The following is a 22,602-nucleotide window of genomic DNA, read 5'->3' as shown; positions in this document are numbered from 1 at the left end:
AAACACACTAGACTGACCTCTACTAAAACACACTAGACTGACCTCTACTAAAACACTACAGACAGACCTCTACTAAAACACTACAGACTGACCTCTCTACTAAAACACTACAGACTGACCTCTACTAAAACACTACAGACAGACCTCTACTAAAACACTACAGACATACCTCTACTAAAACACTACAGACAGACCTCTACTAAAACACTACAGACAGACCTCTCTACTAAAACACTACAGACAGACCTCTCTACTAAAACACTACAGACTGACCTCTCTACTAAAACACTACAGACAGACCTCTACTAAAACACTACAGACATACCTCTACTAAAACACTACAGACTGACCTCTACTAAAACACTACAGACTGACCTCTACTAAAACACTACAGACAGACCTCTCTACTAAAACACTACAGACAGACCTCTACTAAAACACACTAGACTGACCTCTACTAAAACACACTAGACTGACCTCTACTAAAACACTACAGACAGACCTCTCTACTAAAACACTACAGACTGACCTCTACTAAAACACTACAGACTGACCTCTACTAAAACACTACAGACTGACCTCTACTAAAACACTACAGACTGACCTCTACTAAAACACTACAGACTGACCTCTACTAAAACACTACAGACAGACCTCTCTACTAAAACACTACAGACAGACCTCTACTAAAACACTACAGACAGACCTCTCTACAGACAGACCTCTACTAAAACACTACAGACTGACCTCTCTACAGACTGACCTCTACTAAAACCCTCCAGACAGACCTCTACTAAAACCCTCCAGACAGACCTCTACTAAAACACTACAGACATATCTCTACAGACAGACCTCTCTACTAAAACCCTCCAGACAGACATCTCTACTAAAACCCTCCAGACAGACCTCTCTACAGACTGACCTCTCTACAGACAGACCTCTCTTCTAAAACCCTCCAGACAGACCTCTCTACTAAAACCCTCCAGACAGACCTCTCTACTAAAACCCTCCAGACAGATCTCTCTACAGACAGACCTCTCTACTAAAACCCTCCAGACAGACCTCTCTACAGACAGACCTCTCTACTAAAACCCTCCAGACAGACCTCTCTACTAAAACCCTCCAGACAGACCTCTCTACTAAAACCCTCCAGACAGACCTCTCTACAGACTGACCTCTCTACAGACAGACCTCTTTCTAAAACCCTCCAGACAGACCTCTCTACTAAAACCCTCCAGACAGACCTCTCTACTAAAACCCCCCAGACAGATCTCTACAGACAGACCTCTCTACTAAAACCCTCCAGACAGACCTCTCTACAGACAGACCTCTCTACTAAAACCCTCCAGACAGACCTCTCTACTAAAACCCTCCAGACAGACCTCTCTACTAAATCCCTCCAGACAGACCTCTCTACTAAAACCCCCCAGACAGACCTCTCTACTAAAACCCCCCAGACAGACCTCTCTACTAAAACCCCCCAGACAGACCTCTCTACTAAAACCCTCCAGACAGACCTCTCTCCAGACAGACCTCTACTAAAACCCTCCAGACAGACCTCTTTACAGACAGACCTCTCTACTAAACCCCCCAGAGAGACCTCTCTCCAGACAGACCTCTCTACTAAACCCCCCAGACAGACCTCTCTACTAAAACCCTCCAGACAGACCTCTCTACTAAAACCCTCCAGACAGACCTCTCTACAGACAGACCTCTACTAAAACCCTCCAGACAGACCTCTTTACAGACAGACCTCTCTACTAGAACCCTCCAGACAGACCTCTCTCCAGACAGACCTCTACTAAAACCCTCCAGACAGACCTCTCTACAGACAGACCTCTCTACTAAAACCCTCCAGAGAGACCTCTCTACTAAAACCCTCCAGACAGACCTCTACTAAAACCCTCCAGACAGACCTCTCTACTAAAACCCTCCAGACAGACCTCTACTAAAACCCTCCAGACAGACCTCTCTACTAAAACCCTCCAGACAGACCTCTACTAAAACCCTCCAGACAGACCTCTACTAAAACCCCCAGACAGACCTCTCTACTAAAACCCTCCAGACAGACCTCTCTACAGACAGACCTCTCTACTAAAACCCTCCAGACAGACCTCTCTACAGACAGACCTCTCTACTAAAACCCTCCAGACAGACCTCTCTACAGACAGACCTCTCTACTAAAACCCTCCAGACAGACCTCTACTAAAACCCTCCAGACAGACCTCTCTACAAAAACCCTCCAGACAGACCTCTACTAAAACCCTCCAGACAGACCTCTACTAAAACCCTCCAGACAGACCTCTACTAAAACCCTCCAGACAGACCTCTACAGACAGACCTCTCTACTAAAACCCTCCAGACAGACCTCTCTACAGACAGACCTCTCTACAGACAGACCTCTCTACTAAAACCCTCCAGACAGACCTCTCTACTAAAACCCTCCAGACAGACCTCTCTACTAAAACCCTCCAGACAGACCTCTCTACTAAAACCCTCCAGACAGACCTCTCTACTAAAACCCTCCAGACAGATCTCTCTACAGACAGACCTCTCTACTAAAACCCTCCAGACAGACCTCTCTACAGACAGACCTCTCTACTAAAACCCTCCAGACAGACCTCTCTACTAAAACCCTCCAGACAGACCTCTCTACTAAACCCCCCCAGACAGACCTCTCTACTAAACCCCCAGACAGACCTCTCTACTAAAACCCCCAGACAGACCTCTCTACTAAAACCCCCAGACAGACCTCTCTACTAAAGCCCTCCAGACAGACCTCTCTACTAAAACCCTCCGGACAGACCTCTACAGACAGACCTCTCTACTAAACCCCACCAGAGAGACCTCTCTCCAGACAGACCTCTCTACAGACAGACCTCTCTACTAAAACCCTCCAGACAGACCTCTCTACTAAAACCCTCCAGACAGACCTCTCTACTAAAACCCTCCAGACAGACCTCTCTATAGACAGACCTCTCTACTAAAACCCTCCAGACAGATCTCTTTACAGACAGACCTCTCTACTAAAACCCTCCAGACAGACCTCTTTACAGACAGACCTCTCTACTAGAACCCTCCAGACAGACCTCTCTCCAGACAGACCTCTCTACTAAAACCCTCCAGAGAGACCTCTCTACTAAAACCCTCCAGACAGACCTCTCTACAGACAGACCTCTCTACTAAAACCCTCCAGAGAGACCTCTCTACTAAAACCCTCCAGACAGTTCTCTCTACTAAAACCCTCCAGACAGACCTCTCTACAGACAGACCTCTCTACTAAAACCCTCCAGACAGACCTCTAATAAAACCCTCCAGACAGACCTCTCTACAAAACCCTCCAGACAGATCTTTACTAAAACCCTCCAGACAGACCTCTCTACTAAAACCCCCAGACAGACCTCTCTACTAAAACCCTCCAGACAGACCTCTCTACAGACAGACCTCTCTACTAAAACACTACAGACAGACCTCTCTACAGACAGACCTCTCTACAGACAGACCTCTCTACTAAAACACTACAGACAGACCTCTCTACAGACAGACCTCTCTACTAAAACCCTCCAGACAGACCTCTACTAAAACCCTCCAGACAGACCTCTCTACTAAAACCCTCCAGACAGACCTCTCTACTAAAACCCTCCAGACAGACCTCTCTACTAAAACCCTCCAGACAGACCTCTACTAAAACCCTCCACACAGACCTCTCTACTAAAACCCTCCAGACAGACCTCTCTACTAAAACACTACAGACAGACCTCTCTACAGACAGACCTCTCTACTAAACCCTCCAGACAGACCTCTACTAAAACCCTCCAGACAGACCTCTCTACTAAAACCCTCCAGACAGACCTCTCTACTAAAACCCTCCAGACAGACCTCTCTACAGACAGACCTCTCTACTAAAACCCTCCAGACAGACCTCTCTACAGACAGACCTCTCTACTAAAACCCTCCAGACAGACCTCTCTACAGACAGACCTCTCTACTAAAACCCTCCAGACAGACCTCTCTACAGACAGACCTCTCTACTAAAACCCTCCAGACAGACCTCTCTACAGACAGACCTCTCTACTAAAACCCTCCAGACAGACCTCTCTACTAAAACCCTCCAGACAGACCTCTCTACAGACAGACCTCTCTACTAAAACCCTCCAGAGAGACCTCTCTACTAAAACCCTCCAGACAGACCTCTCTACTAAAACCCTCCAGACAGACCTCTACTAAAACACTACAGACAGACCTCTACTAAAACACTACAGACAGACCTCTCTACTAAAACACTACAGACAGACCTCTCTACTAAAACACTACAGACAGACCTCTCTACTAAAACACTACAGACTGACCTCTACTAAAACACACTAGACTGACCTCTACTAAAACACACTAGACTGACCTCTACTAAAACACTACAGACAGACCTCTACTAAAACACTACAGACTGACCTCTACTAAAACACTACAGACTGACCTCTCTACTAAAACACTACAGACTGACCTCTCTACTAAAACACTACAGACAGACCTCTCTACTAAAACACTACAGACAGACCTCTACTAAAACACTACAGACTGACCTCTACTAAAACACTACAGACTGACCTCTACTAAAACACTACAGACAGACCTCTACTAAAACACTACAGACAGACCTCTACTAAAACACACTAGACTGAACTCTACTAAAACACTACAGACAGACCTCTACTAAAACACTACAGACAGACCTCTCTACTAAAACACTACAGACTGACCTCTCTACTAAAACACTACAGACTGACCTCTACTAAAACACACTAGACTGACCTCTACTAAAACACACTAGACTGACCTCTACTAAAACACTACAGACAGACCTCTACTAAAACACTACAGACTGACCTCTCTACTAAAACACTACAGACTGACCTCTCTACTAAAACACTACAGACAGACCTCTCTACTAAAACCCTCCAGACAGACCTCTACTAAAACACTACAGACAGACCTCTACTAAAACACTACAGACAGACCTCTCTACTAAAACACTAGAGACAGACCTCTACTAAAACACTACAGACTGACCTCTCTACTAAAACACTACAGACAGACCTCTACTAAAACACTACAGACTGACCTCTACTAAAACACTACAGACAGACCTCTACTAAAACACTACAGACTGACCTCTCTACTAAAACACTACAGACTGACCTCTCTACTAAAACACTACAGACAGACCTCTCTACTAAAACACTACAGACAGACCTCTACTAAAACACTACAGACTGACCTCTACTAAAACACTACAGACTGACCTCTACTAAAACACTACAGACAGACCTCTCTACTAAACCCCCCCAGACAGACCTCTACTAAAACACTACAGACTGACCTCTACTAAAACACTACAGACAGACCTCTACTAAAACACTACAGACTGACCTCTACTAAAACACTACAGACTGACCTCTACTAAAACACTACAGACAGACCTCTCTACTAAACCCCCCCAGACAGACCTCTACTAAAACACACTAGACTGAACTCTACTAAAACACTACAGACTGACCTCTCTACAGACTGACCTCTACTAAAACCCTCCAGACAGACCTCTACTAAAACCCTCCAGACAGACCTCTACTAAAACACTACAGACATATCTCTCTACAGACAGACCTCTCTACTAAAACCCTCCAGACAGACATCTCTACTAAAACCCTCCAGACAGACCTCTCTACAGACTGACCTCTCTACAGACAGACCTCTCTTCTAAAACCCTCCAGACAGACCTCTCTACTAAAACCCTCCAGACAGATCTCTACAGACAGACCTCTCTACTAAAACCCTCCAGACAGACCTCTCTACAGACAGAACTCTCTACTAAAACCCTCCAGACAGACCTCTCTACTAAAACCCTCCAGACAGACATCTCTACTAAAACCCTCCAGACAGATCTCTCTACAGACAGACCTCTCTACAGACAGACCTCTCTACTAAAACCCTCCAGACAGACCTCTCTACTAAAACCCTCCAGACAGACCTCTCTACTAAAACCCTCCAGACAGATCTCTACAGACAGACCTCTCTACTAAAACCCTCCAGACAGACCTCTCTACAGACAGACCTCTCTACTAAAACCCTCCAGACAGACCTCTCTACTAAAACCCTCCAGACAGACCTCTCTACTAAACCCCCAGACAGACCTCTCTACTAAACCCCCCAGACAGACCTCTCTACTAAAACCCCCCAGACAGACCTCTCTACTAAAACCCCCCAGACAGACCTCTCTACTAAAACCCTCCAGACAGACCTCTCTACTAAAGCCCTCCAGACAGACCTCTCTACTAAAACCCTCCGGACAGACCTCTCTACAGACAGACCTCTCTACTAAAACCCCCCAGAGAGACCTCTCTCCAGACAGACCTCTCTACTAAAACCCTCCAGACAGACCTCTCTACTAAAACCCTCCAGACAGACCTCTCTACTAAAACCCTCCAGACAGACCTCTCTACAGACAGACCTCTCTACTAAAACCCTCCAGACAGACCTCTCTACAGACAGACCTCTCTACTAAAACCCTCCAGACAGACCTCTCTACAGACAGACCTCTCTACTAAAACCCTCCAGACAGACCTCTCTACAGACAGACCTCTCTACAGACAGACCTCTCTACTAAAACCCTCCAGACAGACCTCTCTACAGACAGACCTCTCTACTAAAACCCTCCAGACAGACCTCTACTAAAACCCTCCAGACAGACCTCTCTACTAAAACCCTCCAGACAGACCTCTCTACTAAAACCCTCCAGACAGACCTCTCTACTAAAACCCTCCAGACAGACCTCTCTACTAAAACCCTCCAGACAGACCTCTCTACTAAAACCCTCCAGACAGACCTCTCTACTAAAACCCTCCAGACAGACCTCTCTACAGACAGACCTCTCTACTAAACCCCCCAGAGAGACCTCTCTCCAGACAGACCTCTCTACAGACAGACCTCTCTACTAAAACCCTCCACACAGACCTCTCTACTAAAACCCTCCAGACAGACCTCTCTACTAAAACACTACAGACAGACCTCTCTACAGACAGACCTCTCTACTAAAACCCTCCAGACAGACCTCTACTAAAACACTACAGACAGACCTCTCTACTAAAACACTCCAGACAGACCTCTCTACAGACAGACCTCTCTACTAAAACCCTCCAGACAGACCTCTCTACAGACAGACCTCTCTACTAAAACCCTCCAGACAGACCTCTCTACAGACAGACCTCTCTACTAAAACCCTCCAGACAGACCTCTCTACTAAAACCCTCCAGACAGACCTCTCTACAGACAGACCTCTCTACTAAAACCCTCCAGACAGACCTCTCTACTAAAACACTACAGACAGACCTCTCTACTAAAACCCTCCAGACAGACCTCTCTACAGACAGACCTCTCTACTAAAACCCTCCAGACAGACCTCTCTACAGACAGACCTCTCTACTAAAACCCTCCAGACAGACCTCTACTAAAACCCTCCAGACAGACCTCTCTACAAAAACCCTCCAGACAGATCTCTACTAAAACCCTCCAGACAGACCTCTCTACTAAAACCCCCAGACAGACCTCTCTACTAAAACCCTCCAGACAGACCTCTCTACAGACAGACCTCTCTACTAAAACCCTCCAGACAGACCTCTCTACAGACAGACCTCTCTACAGACAGACCTCTCTACTAAAACCCTCCAGACAGACCTCTCTACAGACAGACCTCTACTAAAACCCTCCAGACAGACCTCTCTACAAAAACCCTCCAGACAGACCTCTACTAAAACCCTCCAGACAGACCTCTACTAAAACCCTCCAGACAGACCTCTCTACTAAAACCCTCCAGACAGACCTCTCTACAGACAGACCTCTCTACTAAAACCCTCCAGACAGACCTCTCTACAGACAGACCTCTCTACTAAAACCCTCCAGACAGACCTCTCTACTAAAACCCTCCAGACAGACCTCTCTACAGACAGACCTCTCTACTAAAACCCTCCAGACAGACCTCTCTACTAAAACCCTCCAGACAGACCTCTCTACAGACAGACCTCTCTACTAAAACCCTCCAGACCTCTCTACAGACAGACCTCTCTACAGACAGACCTCTCTACTAAAACCCTCCAGACAGACCTCTCTACTAAAACCCTCCAGACAGATCTCTCTACTAAAACCCTCCTGGTACCTGGGACCTTCAGAAGAGTCTTGTGAAGCTTTTGGGCAGGGTAGCCTAGTGGTTAGAGTGTTGTACTTGTAACCGAAAGGTTGCAAGTTCAAATCCCCGAGCTGACAAGGTACAAATCTTTCGTTATATCGTTCTGCCCCTGAACAGGCAGTTAACCCACTAGGCCGTCATTGAAAATAAGAATTTGTTCTTAACTGACTTGCCTCGTCGAATAAAGGGATTAAAAAATAATCCTAGAGCAAAACAAACGACATGCATGTGTTCCTGAGCCCTTTTCCAACAATGCAGAGGTTAAAAAGTAAGAAAACAGGCACCCACTTATGGAAACTCGTATCAGATTGCCTAATGACCCTACAGCTTATTCGAAGACATGCCACGGATGTAACAGGATGAAACTAGGCTATAGATACGTGCAGCTTTGGTTGCACTCGGTTGCATTGCAGTTGCGTATGAAAAACGTTGCTCCGCCCTCCTCGGTAAACTATCCTATCATGTGTGTCCTGGTGTTATATTGGTCCGCGTTTACTGCGAGCTGATTGGATGAACCGGACCAGAGTGGGCGGGGGGATCAGCAGAGGTTATAAAATGCCAGCCCTCATAGCCGTTCGCTGCTTCCCGAAATAATCAACATCCGTTCAACAAAGGCATCGAAACGGCGTCAAGGCTGGACTAACACGGACAATAACGGGGTAAGCTAAATAAAAAAAAAAATCTGGTTTTATTATATGACATAAAGTTTGGGTTATCGACCGTGACGAATACGTTCCAGTTGTCAAGAGTTGAGTCAACTTCAACCCTATTGTAGTCGAGCTAACGCGGTTAGCCTAGCTAGCTAAAGTTACCGTTGGCGAACCTGACGTGTTTTTAAAAACAATGGAAGCTCAATGAACGTTCGACCTCGTTCAGTCTCGATACCTCTTTGGGTAATGTAGACATTATCAATGCGCTTTCACTATTTTTGTTGTTGAAAATATCAAGTGTTAACTTTTGTTTCATTTCAAACTGTAACGTTAGTACACTCAAGTAAAATGTGAATGATCTGTCCGTGTCCACTTGACTCGGTTATATCAGCTAGTGACCCAATGTTTTACTGTCTCACACAGGAATCCCGTTTTATAAATGAGCACTTAACCATCCAACAAACATCTATGTCAAGACTGCCAACGGACCACATCTAGCCGCCGTGTCTTCTGTCTCGCATTGGACCACAGTGACAGTGCATACCTAATCTAAATCCGAGTATCGGCTAAGTTAACCAAGACCGACGTCCAAAATGGTTCAGAATAAGAATAACACCCCAGAAGTCACTGGCTTCCACCGCTCTTTTAATGTGAGTTACTGTTTTTGTTTGTAATTACTGCTTCTAAAAGTCATTATCCAAATGTGTTTCTTTAATTGAATAAAAGTATTGAAGAACCGACCTGATTGAAAGGCTGGAGGAACATGCATCGCGTTATTGTGAACGGGTGTTGCTCAGTCATTGCACGTCTTCTGTGTTAATTTTAGCCCAGTCAGTCGGTATCCAAGAAAATGCTATTTCAGTCGGTGACAGCTAGGTATGTATACTTTCTTGGGGAGAGAGCAGAAATGTAACTGTGGTGTCTCGTTTTCCCTAGCCCAATATTATACCTCTGATTTAATTAATTACTTAATTAATGAGACAGGGTATTAAACAGGGGTTCCAATTTGTTTTGCCCCACCATTTTCATATCTGAAAGTTCTTGTGACCCCAACTATGTATATATTTTAGTTGTAATAACAGCCAATGTTTACTTTTATATTTGGGACTATGGCAGGCAATTGAAAAACATTAAAAAATACGAGGTCAAATAATGGTGTCAGTGATCTTCAGGTCGGAAAGTCGGCGGTCTAGAAAGAGGCCTGAGTTCCCGAGTTGGATGACAAAAAGTCTATTCCCAGTTGGAGCTTGTTTGTGCTCGGGGGTTCACAGTAGTCTTGAACGCAGCATTGATGTTTAGAGGTGCCTTTGAGTCAGTAAACGCATTCGGTCTCATCACAGCTCGACCAGCTGTTCTATTTTACTTACAGGGGAGACTGAGCCAGGATCACAGTCAAACAGATTGGGAAGTAGGTCCCGAAGTCCTCTTCCAAGCCTTGGAGGTGAGCAGTCATCACTGGTGTGGGACACGTACCGATGTTGTTTTCTGTTAGTGCACAGCCGAGGGAAGTAGGCAAACCGAAACGTGCACAGCCGAGGGAAGGAGGCAAACCGAAACGTGCACAGCCGAGGGAGGGAGGCAAACCGAAACGTGCACAGCCGTGGGAAGGAGGCAAACTGAAACGTGCACAGCCGAGGGAAGGAGGCAAACCGAAACGTGCACAGCCGAGGGAAGGAGGCAAACCGAAACGTGCACAGCCGAGGGAAGGAGGCAAACCGAAACGTGCACAGCCGAGGGAAGGAGGCAAACCGAAACGTGCACAGCCGAGGGAAGGAGGCAAACCGAAACGTGCACAGCCGAGGGAAGGAGGCAAACCGAAACGTGCACAGCCGAGGGAAGGAGGCATGGTTTGCTTTTGAAAGAGTCTCTCCTATAAGAATTTTATCCTCTGAATCCACTGATTCGGTCACTCATCTGTAGAATGTTTTTGTATTTCCCCTGCATGCTTGTGTTGCGTTTGTTCAGGTCCCCAAATATCCCTGTTACAAAGGCAAGGGGACACTCTCTTTTCATTACACAGAAAGTCAAGCAAGTTTTTAAAATATATTTATTTATTAACATCGATTGTGAATGACAATAGTTGTCAATCATTGTGATCATTTTTCCAAGTCTCCTCGTCGAGGAGAAGCCTCTGTGTGAAATGGAATATGGTCATGCTCTGATCCCATATGGCCACAGTTTTGCAAACAGGTGCGCAGTTGATGTGTTTTGATGTAGTTTACAATCCAAATTACCTGCCTCAGTATATCCTCTTGAATCTAGGGGGCACTATTTTCATTTTTGGGGGAAAAACATCCCCACGGTAAACAGGCTATTTTGTCAGGACAAGATGCTAGAATATGCATATAATTGACAGTTTAGGATAGAAAACACTCTAAAGTTTCCAAAACTGTAAAAATATTGTCTGTGAGTATAACAGAACTGATATTGCAGGCGAAAGCCTGAGAAACATCCAAACAGGAAGTGACTCTTATTTAGAAACCTAATGAGCAGTGAAAGGGATATCAACCAGATTCCTTTTTCTATGGCTTCCCTAATGTGTCTAGTGTCACAATACATAGTTTCAGGCTTTTATTTTGAAAAATGAGCCTGAACGTCAACATTGTGTCAGTGGTCAGCTGAAGTCTCTCGGAGTGTTTTGTGCGTAAAGGACAAATGCGGCCATTGTTTCTCTCTCTCCTACTAAGAAGCCACCAGTCCCGGTTGATATATTGTCGAATAGATATTTGAAGAATACCTTGGATTTATTATAAACAACGTTTGCCATGTTTCTGTCGATGTTATGGAGCTAATTTGGAATATTTTTCGGCGGCGTCGTGACCGCAATTTCCGGGTCGATTTCTCAGCCAAACGTGAAGAACAAACGGAGCTATTTCGCCTATAAAAAAAAATATTTTGGGAAAAAAGGAACATTGGCTATCTAACTGGGAGTCTCGTGAGTGAAAACATCCGAAGCTCAAAGGTAAATTATTTAATTTGATTGCTTTTTTCGTGACCAGGTTGCCTGATGCTAGCTAGGCATAATGCTATGCTAGGCTATCAATACATTTACACAAATGCTTGTCTTGCTTTGGCTGTAAAGCATATTTTCAAATGTCTAGAGTTGAGTCAACTCAATGTCTAGATGACAGGGTGATTAACAAAAGGCTAAGCTGTGTTTCAATATATTTCATGAATAGGAAGATTTTCTAGTAATATTTATGTCCGTTGTGTTATGCTAATTAGTGTCAGTTGATGACAACGCTCCCGGACCCGGGATGGGTAGTATCAAGAGGATATCGGATTTCTGTGCTCAGCTCTTTTGCCACCAGTTGCTCTCTGTGTAGCATCCCCCTCAACATGTACTGTGCCCTCGTGAAGAGCATCCCCCTCAACATGTACTGTGCCCTGGTGAAGAGCATCCCCCTCAACATGTACTGTGCCCTGGTGAAGAGCATCCCCCTCAACATGTACTGTGCCCTGGTGAAGAGCATCCCCCTCAACATGTACTGTGCCCTGGTGAAGAGCATCCCCCTCAACATGTACTGTGCCCTGGTGAAGAGAATCCCCCTCAACATGTACTGTGCCCTGGTGAAGAGCATCCCCCTCAACATGTACCGTGCCCTGGTGAAGAGCATCCCCCTCAACATGTACTGTGGCCTCGTGAAGAGCATCCCCCTCAACATGTACTGTGGCCTCGTGAAGAGCATCCCCCTCAACATGTACTGTGCCCTGGTGAAGAGCATCCCCCTCAACATGTACTGTGGCCTCGTGAAGAGCATCCCCCTCAACATGTACTGTGGCCTCGTGAAGAGCATCCCCCTCAACATGTACTGTGGCCTCGTGAAGAGCATCCCCCTCAACATGTACTGTGCCCTGGTGAAGAGCATCCCCCTCAACATGTACTGTGCCCTGGTGAAGAGCATCCCCCTCAACATGTACTGTGCCCTCGTGAAGAGCATCCCCCAACATGTACTGTGCCCTCGTGAAGAGCATCCCCTCAACATGTACTGTGCCCTGGTGAAGAGCATCCCCAACATGTACTGTGGCCTCGTGAAGAGCATCCCCAACATGTACTGTGGCCTCGTGAAGAGCATCCCCTCAACATGTACTGTGGCCTCGTGAAGAGCATCCCCCTCAACATGTACTGTGCCCTGGTGAAGAGCATCCCCCTCAACATGTACTGTGCCCTGGTGAAGAGCATCCCCCTCAACATGTACTGTGCCCTCGTGAAGAGCATCCCCCTCAACATGTACTGTGCCCTCGTGAAGAGCATCCCCCTCAACATGTACTGTGCCCTGGTGAAGAGCATCCCCCTCAACATGTACTGTGCCCTGGTGAAGAGCATCCCCCTCAACATGTACTGTGCCCTGGTGAAGGGCATCCCCCTCAACATGTACTGTGCCCTGGTGAAGAGCATCCCCCTCAACATGTACTGTGCCCTGGTGAAGAGCATCCCCCTCAACATGTACTGTGCCCTGGTGAAGGGCATCCCCCTCAACATGTACTGTGCCCTGGTGAAGAGCATCCCCCTCAACATGTACTGTGCCCTGGTGAAGAGCATCCCCCTCAACATGTACTGTGCCCTGGTGAAGAGCATCCCCCTCAACATGTACTGTGGCCTCGTGAAGAGCATCCCCCTCAACATGTACTGTGGCCTCGTGAAGAGCATCCCCCTCAACATGTACTGTGGCCTCGTGAAGAGCATCCCCCTCAACATGTACTGTGCCCTGGTGAAGAGCATCCCCCTCAACATGTACTGTGCCCTGGTGAAGAGCATCCCCCTCAACATGTACCGTGCCCTGGTGAAGAGCATCCCCCTCAACATGTACCGTGCCCTGGTGAAGAGCATCCCCCTCAACATGTACTGTGCCCTGGTGAAGAGCATCCCCCTCAACATGTACCGTGCCCTGGTGAAGAGCATCCCCCTCAACATGTACTGTGCCCTGGTGAAGAGAATCCCCCTCAACATGTACTGTGCCCTCGTGAAGAGAATCCCCCTCAACATGTACTGTGCCCTGGTGAAGAGAATCCCCCTCAACATGTACTGTGCCCTGGTGAAGAGAATCCCCCTCAACATGTACTGTGCCCTCGTGAAGAGAATCCCCCTCAACATGTACTGTGCCCTGGTGAAGAGCATCCCCCTCAACATGTACTGTGCCCTGGTGAAGTGCATCCCCCTCAACATGTACCGTGCCCTCGTGAAGAGCATCCTCTCAACATGTACTGTGCCCTGGTGAAGAGCATCCCCCTCAACATGTACTGTGCCCTGGTGAAGAGCATCCCCCTCAACATGTACCGTGCCCTGGTGAAGAGCATCCCCCTCAACATGTACTGTGGCCTCGTGAAGAGCATCCCCCTCAACATGTACCGTGCCCTCGTGAAGAGCATCCCCCTCAACATGTACTGTGCCCTGGTGAAGAGCATCCCTCAACATGTACTGTGCCCTGGTGAAGAGCATCCCCTCAACATGTACCGTGCCCTGGTGAAGAGCATCCTCAACATGTACTGTGGCCTCGAAGAGCATCCCCTCAACATGTACTGTGCCCTCGTGAAGAGCATCCCCCTCAACATGTACTGTGCCCTGGTGAAGAGCATCCCCCTCAACATGTACCGTGCCCTGGTGAAGAGCATCCCCCTCAACATGTACTGTGGCCTCGTGAAGAGCATCCCCTCAACATGTACTGTGCCCTCGTGAAGAGCATCCCCTCAACATGTACTGTGCCCTGGTGAAGAGCATCCCCTCAACATGTACTGTGGCCTCGTGAAGAGCATCCCCCTCAACATGTACTGTGCCCCCAGAAAGGGTTTTCAGACCACTTGACTTTTTCCACATTTTGTTACAACCCGAAGCACACAGCCAAGACCACGCAGGCGTGGCTATGGGACACGTCTCTGAATGTCTTTGTGGCCCAGCCAGAGCCCGGACTTGAACCCGTATGAACATCTCTGGAGAGACCTGAAAATAGCTGTGAAGTGATGCTCCCCATCCAACCTGAGGGAACTTGAGAGGATCTGCAGAGAAGAATGGGAGAAACTCTCCAAATACAGGTGTGCCAAGCTGGTAGCATCATACCCAAGAAGACTCGAGGCTGTAATCGCTGCCAAAGGTGCTTCAACAAAGAACTGAGTAGAGAGTCTGAATACTTATTTTTAATTTGACAAAAATGTCTGAATCGGTTTTTGCTTTGCTGTTATGGAGTTGTGTGTGTAGATTGATGAGGGAAAAAACAAATATATATTTTAGAACAAGTCTGTAAAAGTCAAGGGGGCTGAATACCTTGTGAAGGCACTGCAGAGCAAACAAAAGTCAATGCATGGGTATTTCAGCCCTCACAGCGAAAGCTGTCTCCATCCCCGCCCACCGCCTACCTCCGTCCCCACCCACCATCCACCGCCTACCTCCGTCCCCACCCACCACCCACCGCCTACCTCCGTCCCCACCCACCTCCTACCTCCATCCCCACCCACCACCTACCTCCGTCCCCACCCACCGCCTACCTCCGTCCCCACCCACCGCCTACCTCCATCCCGCCCACCGCCTACCTCCATCCCCGCCCACCGCCTACCTCCATCCCCGCCCACCGCCTACCTCCATCCCCGCCCACCGCCTACCTCCGTCCCCGCCCACCGCATATCTCCGTCCCCGCCCACCGCATACCTCCGTCCCCACCCACCGCCTACCTCCATCCCCACCTACCTCCATCCCCACCTACCTCCATCCCCACCTACCTCCATCCCCACCTACCTCCGTCCCCACCCACCGCCTACCTCCCTCCCCCCCTACCTCCGTCCCCACCCACCGCCTACCTCCATCCCCACCCACCGCCTACCTCCGTCCCCACCCACCGCCTACCTCCGTCCCCGCCCACCGCATACCTCCGTCCCCACCCACCGCCTACCTCCATCCCCGCATACCTCCGTCCCCACCCACCACCTACCTCCATCCCCACCTACCTCCGTCCCCACCCACCGCCTACCTCCATCCCCACCTACCTCCATCCCCGCCTACCTCCATCCCCACCTACCTCCACCCACCGCCTACCTCCATCCCCGCATACCTCCGTCCCCACCCACCACCTACCTCCATCCCCACCTACCTCCGTCCCCACCCACCGCCTACCTCCATCCCCGCCTACCTCCATCCCCGCCTACCTCCATCCCCACCTACCTCCATCCCCACCTACCTCCATCCCCACCTACCTCCATCCCCACCTACCTCCATCCCCGCCTACCTCCATCCCCCCACCTACCTCCATCCCCCCCACCTACCTCCATCCCCGCCTACCTCCATCCCCCCACCTACCTCCATCCCCCCCACCTACCTCCATCCCCGCCTACCTCCATCCCCGCCTACCTCCATCCCCGCCTACCTCCATCCCCCGCCTACCTCCATCCCCGCCTACCTCCATCCCCGCCCACCTCCATCCCCGCCCACCTCCATCCCCGCCCACCTCCATCCCCGCCCACCTCCATCCCCGCCCACCTCCATCCCCGCCCACCTCCATCCCCGCCCACCTCCATCCCCGCCCACCTCCATCCCCGCCACCTCCATCCCGCCCACCTCCATCCCGCCCACCTCCATCCCCGCCCACCTCCATCACCGCCACCGCCCACCTCCATCCCGCCACCGCCTACCTCCATCCGCCACCGCCTACCTCCATCCCGCCACCGCCTACCTCCATCCGCCCACCGCCTACCTCCACCACCTACCTCCATCCCCACCCACCGCCTACCTCCATCCCCGCCCACCGCATACCTCCGTCCCCACCCACCGCATACCTCCGTCCCCACCCACCACCTACCTCCATCCCCACCTACCTCCGTCCCCACCCACCGCCTACCTCCATCCCCACCTACCTCCATCCCCCCCGCCTACCTCCATCCCGCCTACCTCCATCCCCGCCTACCTCCATCCCTACCCACCGCCTACCTCCATCCCCGCCCACCGCCTACCTCCATCCCCGCCTACCTCCATCCCCGCCTACCTCCATCCCCGCCCACCGCCTACCTCCATCCCCGCTACCTCCATCCCTACCCACCGCCTACCTCCATCCCCGCCCACCGCCTACCTCCATCCCCGCGCTACCTCCATCCCCGCCCACCGCCTACCTCCATCCCCGCTACCTCCATCCCCGCCCACCGCCTACCTCCATCCCGCCCACCGCCTACCTCCATCCCGCCCACCGCCTACCTCCATCCCCGCCTACCTCCTACCTCCATCCCCGCCCACCGCCTACCTCCATCCCCACCCACCGCCTACCTCCATCCCCGCCCACCGCCTACCTCCAACACCACCCACCGCCTACCTCCATCCCCACCTACCTCCATCCCCCCCACCGCCTACCTCCATCCCCGCCCACCGCCTACCTCCATCCCCACCTACCTCCTACCTCCATCCCCACCCACCGCCTACCTCCATCCCCACCTACCTCCTACCTCCCTCCCCACCCACCGCCTACCTCCACCCCCACCTACCTCCTACCTCCATCCCCGCCCACCGCCTACCTCCATCCCCACCTACCTCCATCCCCGCCTACCTCCATCCCCGCCTACCTCCATCCCCGCCCACCGCCTACCTCCATCCCCGCCCACCGCCTACCTCCATCCCCACCCACCGCCTACCTCCATCCCCACCTACCTCCATCCCCGCCCACCACCTACCTCCATACCCCCCTGTCACAGAACCATTAAGCAGGTAGGTTAGTCATTGGACCATACCCCCCACCCTGTCACAGAACCATTTAGCAGGTAGGTTAGTCATTGGAATGTACCCCCCCCTGTTGCTATCAAATGCCCTTTTTAATAAATTAATCAGAGGTCTAATATTGGTTTAATGTTTTGTCATAGAGCTCTATTGCTCTTAATGACACCTCTGCTTCTTCTACAGGCCACTCTTGGCTATGACAACCTAAATATGGCCCGGGCTTCGGGAGAAGGATATGTTCAGTTTAACCTGGAGGTCAGCCTGGGTCTGAAGACTTGGTTTGGACTAGATCGGTGTCTTGGCCCGTGGAGCAATGATTAGCCATTCCTGCTGCTTCAAATGGCCTTGTGATGTGAATGACTCCCCTCTAGGCTGTGTCAAACTCAAAGCCTGGTCTGTTTCTGTTCTGTTCCTCCCTTAGGTCCAAAACCCGTTAAATTCTGAAGATTATACCAAAACAGACTCCAGTCTCCACGAGTCAAACTTACATTTAGATTGTCCCCCAAGACCTGGTGAGTTCCTGGCATCAAAAGTCACTTTTGATTTGGGATTTACTGTTTCTGATTTGACACACACACACACACACACACACACACACACACACACACACACACACACACACACACACAGAGGCAATCTGACTCGTAGTAACTTTGCTATGAGGATATCATCACTGTCTGTCAGTCAAAGTTCAGTCCTGATTAGATGGGTGACGCTGGCATATCATATCCTAGCTCTGCTGCTTTCATCTGCCTGATAACAGAACTACCGTCACAACTCTCCCCGGACCCGGTTTCCCAAAACCATCTTAAAGACTGAATTCATCGTTAGTCTTCATAGGAGCATCGTTATCTCTGCCTTGATTCCCCAAAACATCGTTATTAACATTGCACTTGAAAAGGCTTGTAATCGAACGCCTGCCTCATACCACTCGTAGAACAGCGTAGTCGGTCATTAGAAGTCTGTCTCTGTGACCAACGATTACTTAAGAACAAAGTTGCCTAAAAATACAAAGTTGTCATATCGCCGCACAATTGATGCAAAACGAGATGACAGTAGGCGGGGATGGCGGTAGCCTGTGGGCGGGGATGGCGGTAGCCTGTGGGCGGGGATGGCGGTAGGCTGTGGGCGGGATGGCGGTAGGCTGTGGGCGGGGATGGCGGTAGGCTGTGGGCGGGATGGAGGTAGGCTGTGGTCGGGGATGGAGGTAGGCTGTGGGTGGGGACGGCGGTAGGCTGTGGGCGGGGACGGAGAAAAGCTGATCCGAGAGCAGTGTGCCTTTTTTCTTTTCGATCCTGGAACTGCTGCAACGACCCACTTAGTGACCATCCTCCCGTTCTGTACCCAGGATGTGTTGTGCCGTCTCCATTCTGTCCTCGCTCTCTTCTGAAGACACTCAACCAGCTGGCCTGTGACTCTGGATGAATGCCATCAACTGTCCCCCCGTTTGCACAATGTCCCTCATCTCCTATCCTCCTCCCTCCTTAGACATGCCAGCCAGCCAGCCGATTAACATCCCAGATGCCAAGAAGAGGACCAAGAAGAAGAAGAGATGCAGGGCCACCGACAGCTTCACAGGACGATTCCAAGGCAAGTCAATAGAAAATTATTTATTTTTTTTTTTTATACAAAAGCTCTTGACGAAGGCCGCCAGGCCGACGCGGATAGCTCTGACGAAGGCCGCCAGGCCGACGCGGATAGCTCTGACGAAGGCCGCCAGGCCGACGCGGATAGCTCTGACGAAGGCCGCCAGGCCGGCGCGGATAGCTCTGACGAAGGCCGCCAGGCCGGCGCGGAAAGCTCTGATGAAGGCCGTCAGGCCGGCGCGAAATGCTGAAAACAAGCCCTTAACCAACAATGCAGTTCAGAAAATTACCTTAACCTGTCTCGGGCTGGCGGAACCCCGTTCTGCTAGCGGAACCCCGCAACAGCCAGTAAAAGTGCAGGGCGCCAAATTCAAAACAACAAAAATCTTCTAATTAAAATTCCTTAAACATACAAGTATTTGACACCATTTTAAAGATAAAATTCTCGTTAATCCAGCCACAGTGTCTAATTTCAAAAAGGATTTACAGTAAAAGCACCACAAACGATTGCTAGGTTACCACCAACTCAGAAAAACACAGCCATTTTTCCAGCCAAAGAGAGGACTCACATAAAGCAGAAATAGAAAATTAATCACTGACTTTTGATGATCTTTATCAGATGACACTCATAGGACTTCATGTTACACAATACATGTATGTTTTGTTTGATGAAGTTCATATAAAAAAATCTGAGTGTACATTGGCGCGTTACATTAGGTGCCAATGTTTGGTAGAGAGCCACGTCAATTTACAGAAATACTCATAATAAACATTGATAAAGATACGACTATTATACATGGAACTTTAGATAAACTTCCCCTTAATGCAACCGCTGTCAGATTTAAAAAAAAAACTTTACAGAGAAAGCAAACCATGCAATAATCTGAGTACAGCCTTTAGACAACAAAGCAGCCAAAAAGATACCCGCTATGTTGGGTAGTCAACATTACTCGGAAATAGCATTTTAAATATTCACTTACCTTTGATTATCTTCATCAGAATGCACTCCCAGGAATCCCAGTTCCACCTTAAATGTTTGATTTGTTCGATAAAGTCCATCATGTCCAAATATCTTCTTTGTTAGGCGTTTGTTCAACAAATCAAAAGCGCGTTCAGGACGTGCCAAACTCTTCAGGTCGCGCCGAACGTCGGACGAAAGGTTCAAAAGGTCCTGAGCTCAATTTATAGTCTCATAGCAAAGGGTCTGAATACTTATTTAAATAAGGTTTTGTATTTGTAATAAATGAACATGAATCATTATGGGGTATTGTGTGTGGATTGGTGAGGGGGAAAATAATATAATTTTTTAATAAGGCTCTAACGTAAGTTTGAAAGGGGTCTGAATACGTTCCAAATGCTCTGTACATAGTGACGCTCCTGTATTATCATGTTAATATTCTGTCATCAGATGTATATGTGCTGCAGACGGAGGTGCTGGGCGAGGGGGCCTATGCAGTCGTCCAGACCTGCATCAACCTCATCACCCAGAAGGAATATGCTGTCAAGGTACTTTTCTCCGCTCTCTGCCTCTCCTCACCCTCTCTCTGCCTCACCCTCTCTCTGCCTCACCCTCTCTCTGCCTCTCCCTCTCTCTGCCTCTCCCTCTCTCTGCCTCTCTCTGCCTCTCTCTGCCTCTCTCTGCCTCTCTCTGCCTCTCTCTGCCTCTCTCTGCCTCTCTCTGCCTCTCTCTGCCTCTCTCTGCCTCTCTCTGCCTCTCACCTCTCTCTGCCTCACCCTCTCTCTGCCTCACCCTCTCTCTGCCTCACCCTCTCTCTGCCTCACCCTCTCTCTGCCTCACCCTCTCTCTGCCTCACCCTCTCTCTGCCTCACTGCCTCTCTCTCTGCCTCACCCTCTCTCTGCCTCACCCTCTCTCTGCCTCACCCTCTCTCTGCCTCACCCTCTCTCTGCCTCACCCTCTCTCTGCCTCACCCTCTCTCTGCCTCACCCTCTCTCTGCCTCACCCTCTCTCTGCCTCACCTCTCTCTGCCTCACCCTCTCTCTGCCTCACCCTCTCTGCCTCACCCTCTCTCTGCCTCACCCTCTCTCTGCCTCACCCTCTCTCTGCCTCACCCTCTCTCTGCCTCACCCTCTCTCTGCCTCACCCTCTCTCTCTGCCTCACCCTCTCTCTGCCTCTCCCTCTCTCTGCCTCTCCCTCTCTCTGCCTCTCCCTCTCTCTGCCTCTCCCTCTCTCTGCCTCTCCCCTCTCTCTGGCTCTCTCTCCTCTCTCTGGCTCTGCTCTCCCTCTCTCTGGCTCTCTCTCCCTCTCTCTGCCTCTCTCTGCCTCTCTCTGCCTCTCTCTGCCTCTCTCTGCCTCTCTCTGCCTCTCTCTGCCTCTCTCTGCCTCTCTCTGCCTCTCTCTGCCTCTCCCTGCCTCTCTCTCCTCTCTCTCTCTCTCTCTCTCCTCTCTCTCCCTCTCTCTCTCCCTCTCTCTCCCTCTCTCTGCCTCTCTCTGCCTCTCTCTGCCTCTCTCTGCCTCTCTCTGCCTCTCTCTGCCTCTCTCTGCCTCTCTCTGCCTCTCTCTCCCTCTCCCTCTCTCTCCCTCCCTCTCCCTCTCTCTCCCTCTCTCTCCCTCTCTCTCCCTCTCTCTCCCTCTCTCTCCCTCTCTCTGCCTCTCTCTGCCTCTCTCTGCCTCTCTCTGCCTCTCTCTGCCTCTCTCTGCCTCTCTCTGCCTCTCTCTCCGCCTCTCTCTGCCTCTCCCTCTCTCGGCCTCTCCCTCTGAGAAATGGTAGCTGTGAGATGTGGTCATCACTGCGTGGTGTGATCTGTAGCCAGTATGTTATTTAAATGGTAGCTGTGAGATGTGGTCATCACTGCGTGGTGTGATCTGTAGCCAGTATGTTATTTAAATGGTAGCTGTGAGATGTGGTCATCACTGCATGGTGTGCCCTGTAGCCAGTATGTTATTTAAATGGTAGCTGTGAGATGTGGTCATCACTGCGTGGTGTGATCTGTAGCCAGTATGTTATTTAAATGGTAGCTGTGAGATGTGGTCATCACTGCATGGTGTGCCCTGTAGCCAGTATGTTATTTAAATGGTAGCTGTGAGATGTGGTCATCACTGCGTGGTGTGCCCTGTAGCCAGTATGTTATTTACATGGTAGCTGTGAGATGTGCATGGTGTGCCCTGTAGCCAGTATGTTATTTCAATGGTAGCTGTGAGATGTGGTCATCACTGAGTGGTGTGATCTGTAGCCAGTATGTTATTTACATGGTAGCTGTGAGATGTGGTCATCACTGCGTGGTGTGATCTTTAGCCAGTATGTTATTTAAATGGTAGCTGTGAGATGTGGTCATCACTGCGTGGTGTGATCTTGGAACTAGATCTGTAGCCAGTATGTTATTTAAATGGTAGCTGTGAGATGTGGTCATCACTGCGTGGTGTGCCCTGTAGCCAGTATGTTATTTACATGGTAGCTGTGAGATGTGCATGGTGTGCCCTGTA

At 49.8% G+C, this 22,602-nt stretch overlaps 1 protein-coding gene and 1 long non-coding RNA gene across 3 annotated transcripts in view; one reads left to right on the top strand and one right to left on the bottom strand.

Moving 5' to 3' along the window:
• Positions 1 to 1,000: 1,000 nt before the first annotated feature.
• Positions 1,001 to 6,758, bottom strand: LOC127924868 (uncharacterized). The gene is made up of 3 exons (XR_008119099.1): positions 6,576 to 6,758; positions 2,385 to 2,454; positions 1,001 to 1,105 (listed from the first exon to the last, which is right to left on the bottom strand). It is a non-coding gene; the product is annotated as an uncharacterized LOC127924868 (long non-coding RNA).
• Positions 6,759 to 8,766: 2,008 nt separating this feature from the next.
• The window catches only part of LOC118401648 (MAP kinase-interacting serine/threonine-protein kinase 2-like), a 46,716-nt gene continuing 32,880 nt past the window's right edge, over positions 8,767 to 22,602 (top strand). Inside the window, exons 1-5 of one of the 2 annotated variants that reach the window (XM_052509517.1) lie at positions 8,767 to 8,895; positions 9,310 to 9,536; positions 17,994 to 18,084; positions 19,061 to 19,162; positions 20,567 to 20,664. In XM_052509517.1, coding sequence (XP_052365477.1) covers positions 9,480 to 9,536; positions 17,994 to 18,084; positions 19,061 to 19,162; positions 20,567 to 20,664 — 348 coding nt within the window. In that variant the 5' untranslated portion in view covers positions 8,767 to 8,895; positions 9,310 to 9,479. The remainder of the gene's footprint in view (positions 8,896 to 9,309; positions 9,537 to 17,993; positions 18,085 to 19,060; positions 19,163 to 20,566; positions 20,665 to 22,602) is intronic. The other variant, XM_052509518.1, reaches the window with a different exon arrangement.

Source organism: Oncorhynchus keta, unplaced genomic scaffold (genome assembly GCF_023373465.1).
Source record: "Oncorhynchus keta strain PuntledgeMale-10-30-2019 unplaced genomic scaffold, Oket_V2 Un_contig_4700_pilon_pilon, whole genome shotgun sequence".
Classification (NCBI taxonomy): domain Eukaryota; kingdom Metazoa; phylum Chordata; class Actinopteri; order Salmoniformes; family Salmonidae; genus Oncorhynchus; species Oncorhynchus keta.
Note: the sequence above shows the minus strand (reverse complement) of the source record. Positions and strands in the feature narration are given on the sequence as shown.